At 37.6% G+C, this 6,769-nt stretch overlaps 1 protein-coding gene across 1 annotated transcript in view; it reads left to right on the plus strand.

The window, feature by feature from the left end:
* LOC114049146 (keratin-associated protein 4-12-like) overlaps nt 1–6,769 on the plus strand; it is a 30,476-nt gene that overhangs the window by 20,129 nt on the left and 3,578 nt on the right. Inside the window, exon 2 of the mRNA XM_027870320.1 lies at nt 6,368–6,634. Coding sequence (XP_027726121.1) covers nt 6,368–6,634 — 267 coding nt within the window. The remainder of the gene's footprint in view (nt 1–6,367; nt 6,635–6,769) is intronic.

Below are 6,769 nucleotides of genomic sequence, written 5' to 3' on the forward strand. Positions count from 1 at the left end.
TTTTGAAAATTGTGTAAAAGGCTACAAAAATGTATCATTCTGAATATCAGTTCTGATTTGATTGAAGAATCATTTTAGAGATTACATAGCCTCCCTGAGTCTTTTGGCTCTGATAATTAAAGTAGAAGGACAAAAAGGAGTATACTGCCTTTAGAAAACAAACACACACAGAAACACACACATCTGTCACTGTACTGTCTCAGAATCATATAAGTTATCTTCCCATAAAACAGATCAGAGCTAATGTTGCTCACATTTTTTAAGGCACTTTTCATTGATGCTGTGAAAAAATGTTTTGTGAAATTTGTTGAAAATAGATTTTTCTCTTAAAATTTAAAAAAAACTGTAAGAATAATTCTAGAAGTTGAAATTATATTGTAATTTGATAAATATAAACATCAGGAAGGGTTCCTAGTTCTTCCATTTTTTTATAAAAAGAATCCTTTAATTTTGATGGAAAAAGGTTTCTTTTTATTTTTTTAAAAATTTTTATTAATTTATTTTGATTTATTAACAATCATTCCATATGCTTTGGAGTTTAAAATTTTTCTCCCCCTTCCTCCCCACCACTCTCCCCAAGATGGTGCACAATCTGATATAGGCTATACATATACATTCCTATTAAACATGTTTTCATATTAGTGATACTGTAAGTAAAAATTAGAACTAATAGGAGGAACCACCAGAAAGAGGAAAAAAAACTCAATAGAAGAGAAAAAAATAACAATTCAAATTCCATAGTTCTTTCTTTGGATGGGATAGCATTTTCCATCATGAGGCCTTTGGAGATGTCTTAGATCTTTGTATTACTGGGAAAGGTTAAATTTATCAATATTAGTTATCATACAACATGGCTGTTATTGTGTACAATGTTCTCTTGGTTCTGCTCACTTCACTCAGCAAAAGGATTTCCTTTTAAATAGTTACTAGAACAGTTGGATTCTAATTTCAAGATAATGATTCTGTAATGTTTTTGGTTCATATGCAGATTGGCAAATTAGAACCAAAAGCACTTATACCATTGCCAAAGCCCAGTGGTAATATAGAGATTTTATATATACACATCTGTATATGTATAGTATGTGTATGTACAGATATAAATAAATATCTCATATTTTAGCTAGGCATAACTTTTTTAAAAAATTGGTCCATAAAAATACCAGAGAAATATAGAAAAGTGAAAAACATCTGAAATAAATGAGAAGGCAGAATTTTGATCATATTAAAATTTTTAACCAACTGTTATTAGAAGACACTGTGATATGTGCTCCAGATACACAAATAGAACTTATAATTTAATAAACTTCAGTGGACTTTATTGCCTGCCAAGCTATTAATAATTATGCTTAATTCCATGTGTATAACTAAATTAGTAACATGTAACATAGATATTACATTAATAATAATAATAATACACATATAATTAACAATTAAATGTGTACACAAATGAATATGATCCCAGGCAAAATGTGTTCAATAGAAAGGAAAGTCATAGTTGCCATAGAACAGTTGAAAGACAGGCCACTTTCAGCCAGGGGAGGAGGAGGTGCTTAATGGAAGAGGTGCCCCTGGACCTGGCCCATGAAGGAAGAGAAGCTTTTTAAAAGCCAAGAATATGGATAAAAAGTAGTCCAGACATGGGGAACAATAACTTGTACCTACACACAGAGACAGGAGAAGTGAAATAGACTGGGGAGATTCTAACAGCCCAGTTTGGTTTGAATATGGAATGCATGAAGAAGAGTTGTATTATGAAAGTCTGGAAACGTTAGGCTGAAGTCAGATTGTGGAGGGTTTTAAATACCAGTCCAAGCATTAATTATTTCATTTTTTTATATTTAAAAAATTATTTATTTTTAGTTTTCAACATTCATTTCCATAAGATTTTTAGTTTAAAATTTTCTCCTTTTTCTTCTCCTGCCCCCTCCCCAAGACTGCATGTAGTCTGATATAGGCTCTACTTACACATTCATGTTAAACATATTTTCACATTAGTCATGATGTATAGAAGAATTAGAACTAATGGGAGGAACCACAAGAAAGAAGAAATAAAACAAAATAACAAAAGAAAAGGAGAGCAAATAGTATGCTTCCATCTGCATTCAGGCTCCATGGTTTTTTTTCTGGATGTGGGTAGCATTTTCCATCATGAGTCTTTTGGAGTTATCTTAAACCTTGCATTGCTGAGAAGAGTTAAGTCTATCAAAGTCAGTCATCACACAATGTGGCTGTTACTGTGTACAATTTTCTTCTGGTTCTTCTCATTTCACTCAGCATCAGTTCATATAAGTCTTTCCAGGTTTTTCTGAAGTCCTCCAGCTCATCATTTCTTATAGCACAATTGTATTCCATTACATTCATATGCCACAACTTGTTCAGCCATTCCCCAACTTATGGGCATCCCCTCAATTTCCAATTATTTACTGCCACAGAAAGAACTACTATAAATATTTTTGTACATGTGGGTCCTTTTCCCATGTTTATGATCTCTTTGGGATATAGTCCTCAAAGTGCTATTGCTGGGTCAAAGGGTATGCACATTTTTATAGCCCTTTGGGCATAGTTCCAAATTGGTCTCCAGAATGGTTGGATTAATTCACAACTCTACCAACAATGCATTAGTGTTCCAATTTTCCCACATCTTCTCCAACATTGATCATCATTTGGTTTTGTCATGTTGGCCAATCTGATAGGTGTGATGTGGTACCTCAGAGTTGTTTTAATTTGCATTTCTCTAATTAATAGTGATTTAGAGCATTTTTTTTCATATGACTGTAGATAGCTTTAATTTCTTCCTCTGAAAACTGCCTATTCACATCCTTTGAAAATTATTTTATTTTGAAGTCATTAGGGATTCCCTGAAATTTTGAGCAACGGAGTATACATTGGATAGATTATTTCTGCAATAATGTGAAGAGTGACTTGTTGAAGAGTGATAGGAAGAATTGAGACCCTTTGGAAGGCTATAGAAATATAATAACCCAGTTGGGTATTAATGAGGGTCTACACTGGGATATTGGCTGTAGAAGGGGTGGGGGAGGGGTGTTTTGTGTGATATTGGAAAGGTAGAATCAACAGAACTTGGCAACTTGCTTGTATGTAGGGGCACATGCTAGGGAGGAGGGAGAATCAAAAAGGATTCTGTGATAATGAGTCTTAGTGATTTGAAGGAAGGTTGCACCATCAACAGAAACAGGGACGTTTTTGGCGGAGTAGGATTCGAAAGGGTAATGATCTGCTTATTGGATCCGATACTTAGAGACAAAAGGGACCAAAATCATCATCTGGTCCAACATCCTCATTTTATAGATGAGGAAATTGAGGGCCCAGGAAATTCAATGACTTGTCCAAGATCATATAGTTTTCAATCATTAGAGACGTCAGTCAAATCCAAGCCATCTGATTCTAAATCTATCAACCAGAAATAGAACCAGTGGTGAAAATGTGGAAGAAAGAAGATTGAAACTTCTTGTAAGGACAAATCTCCATTCAAAAGTGGCATAGAGTGGCTTAAGAGTAGTAAGACCTTAGGGTTTTGAGGTGAAAAGGACATGGGAGATCATCCAGTCCAACTCTTTTATTTTATTTATGAGGAAATCCGAAGTTCACATAGACAGGTTAAGTGGCTCAGTAAGGCCACACAGGTAGATCTGGGGATGCAAAGAAAAGGCAAAGCAATAGCACTTGCCCTCAATGAATTTGCATTCTAATTGGATACATAACATGCAAAAAAATGTACATAGAAGGTATATACAGGGTAAATGGAAGGTAATCTCAAAGGGAGGACACTATTGGTGAGAGTAACTGAGAAAGGCCACCTCATTCAGATGAATCTTGAAGGAAACCAGAGAAGCCAAGAGGTGGAGATGAGGAGAGAGAGACTTCCAGGTATGGAGGACAACTAGTGAAAAGGCCTGGAGTTGGGAGATGAAGGGCCATGTTCCTCCATGGCAAGAGCCTAGAAAATGGGTGATTGGAAATGGGGGGGGAATCATCAGAGACAGACATCACTCTGCCATCAACTGAGCTCCCAGGTGGGTAGAAATCATTCTTTTCCACTCCACTGACAGGCCAAGAACTGCCACCATCAGAGCAGTGGCTCATCAAAATTGCTGACAGGTGTTGCCGCACATGCAGAGCATCCATCTTCAGGTGTCTAAGTGAAGGAAGATGCTCTGAGTTTGAACAGTATTCTAGCAAGTCTTGGGCTCCCCATCAGGTACTTCTGTACTTCCTCACTTCATCAAGTGCTGACAATGCATTTGCCCCTGCTCATTCTTCTCCCTTGCCCTTAATAAGAAGAGAGAGTTAATCACTGTAGCAATTTATGTGCAAAAGATAGAGCCAGAGGCAGAGGTATAGGCTATTGTTCTAAATAGTTTTTTTTATGTTCAAGGATGATAATAACATCAATATTTCTCTTTGTAGAATAAATTACAGCCCAACCCAGTAGCTTCAGGAAGCCCATCCCTTCAGAAGCAGGGAAAAGGTTAACAAACGTACTTGTAATAAACCTTGCTGTAGAAGTGTGAGTGGGTCTTGGGAACTTCAAAAATTCATTTTCCCCCTAAGATTGGGTCATAAATCTTTCTGGAGCATTGGATGAGGAAGCAGTCTAAGAAATTATCATTAGAAGAGAATCCAGGAGGTCATGGCTGAGAGAGAGAAGAACAGAGTTTATAGATGCAATGAATGCTTAGTATGACAGCAAAAGATGTGTGCTCCGAGAAAATTGAAAAAACAAAAAATAGGAGTAGAAACTCAGATAGGTCAAAAACACTTCCCTTTGTACTATGGTGCCTTCATCCATTATTAACATTCTAGAAGGAAAATAGGATAATAAAAGGAGTAGAAAGAAACCAACACTTCTTGTTGAGAGGCATTGCAAAGTAGATGACATGTTTGAGGGGCCACCAGACTTAGGATTAGCCATTGTACACATATTGGAACTGAGAGAAAAGGGAAGAGCTAAAAGTGAGAGAAGGAGAGAGAGAGAGAGAGAGAGACACTCACACACACACACACAGACAGAGACAGAGACAGAGACAGACAGACAGAGAGACAAAGAGAGAGAGACAGAGACAGAGAGAGACATACACACAAACACACAGAGACAGAGTACAGAGATACAGAGAGAAGCAGAATAATAGTCAGTGGTAATCCAAGATAATTGGGACTGATCAGGGTAACAGTAGGAAGGGAAAGTTGAGGAGAGAAGATGGGGGCTTAGAGTTGTTTAAACAAAGTAAATGCACAGACTAGGGGGTCACCTAGAAATACATTTGTATATTGGGTGGTGGAAAAATCACTTAATATCTTGAAGAACAGATAATTAAACACATTTTTCCCTTCATATTAGACAAATGGGGAAATTCCAGGAGAAAACACTATATACATTGTCAGAAATTGTTTCTGTATAGAATTAATTGTTTTTCTGCATCACAAGGTCAAGTTCCATCTTGAGTGGGAAATGACTGATGTACAAAGACAAAGGTTTCTATTACATATTGGGGATAAGGAAAGTGGTATACCACTAATTTCATGTATATAGTTACATCTCAAATGAAGAAATTTCTTCTACCAATTCAGGGAAAGGACTTCTCTACAACTTAGAGTTACCTAGACATGGAGAAGTTTGATGAGATGTCCACACAACCAATATGAAGACACATTAACAAAACATATATAAAAGTAAAACAAATTCTAATTTCCTAATTTTTTCATTAGATGTTCAAAGAAACATCTAAAGCACCTAGGCCAGGTATTATCATCTTCATGTTAAAGTGAAGGCAATGGATGTTTATATAGGTCTAGTAACTAGCTCAAGTTCATGCAGCAGGTATGCAGATGAGTTAGGACTTGAATCCTGGACTTCTACCTTAGCATTCAGTGATATGGACTCAAAGTCACCAGTTTTCACTGGCATCATGTTATAATTAGATAAAGTTACTGTGTCAGAAAAAAAGAGATGAGAGACCATTCTTCTGACTTATGAATTATAATCAGATGCCCATGTGAAGAGATTACTTTGCATAATTATTGCTGATGCTTCTTGGATGATTAGGAACATCCTTGAAGACAAATTTTCTATTGTATCAGAGAAAAAAGAATCCAGTGGAGGAACAAACTAAATAAGATTCATTGTGATACTTAACAACCATTAAGTTGTGTAATTTCCTATAGGACCCATAGTATAAACAGTAACAAGGAATGACGCTACCCCAGGGGCTCAATTTCACCCTGTGGGGTAGGACAGGTATATAAAGACCCAGAAGAGGAGGCATTCTCAGACTCCTAGAAACTTCCCTCTGCTACTCCCCAGAAACCTCACCCACCAAGACCATGGCCAGCTCCTGCTGCTGTGCTCCCACCTGCTGCTGTGCTCCCACCTGTTGCCAGCCATCATGCTGCAAGACAGTCTGCTGCAGAACAACTTGTTGCAAGCCATCTTGTTGCATGTCCACCTGCTGCCAGCCTTCATGTTGCCAACCTACCTGCTGCAAAACAGTTGGTTGCCAAACAACTTGTGAGACAACCTGCTGTGTGCCTAGCTGCTGCCAACCTGGCTGCCAGCCATGGTGCTGTGACTCTAGCTGCTGCCAGCCTTCATGCTGTCAACCAGCTTGCTGCAGAACATTCTGGTGCCAGATGCCCTGCTGCAGGCCTGCCTGTTGTGTCTCCAGCTGCTGCCATCCATCCTGCTGTTGATCAACTTGCTTTCAAAAAAGTGCAGTGATTCTACTTAGAGGCAGCCATCTTCCTACTCTAC

The sequence above is a fragment of the Vombatus ursinus genome, unplaced genomic scaffold (assembly GCF_900497805.2).
Source record: "Vombatus ursinus unplaced genomic scaffold, bare-nosed wombat genome assembly UNPS02014797.1, whole genome shotgun sequence".
Taxonomy (NCBI): Eukaryota; Metazoa; Chordata; class Mammalia; order Diprotodontia; family Vombatidae; genus Vombatus; species Vombatus ursinus.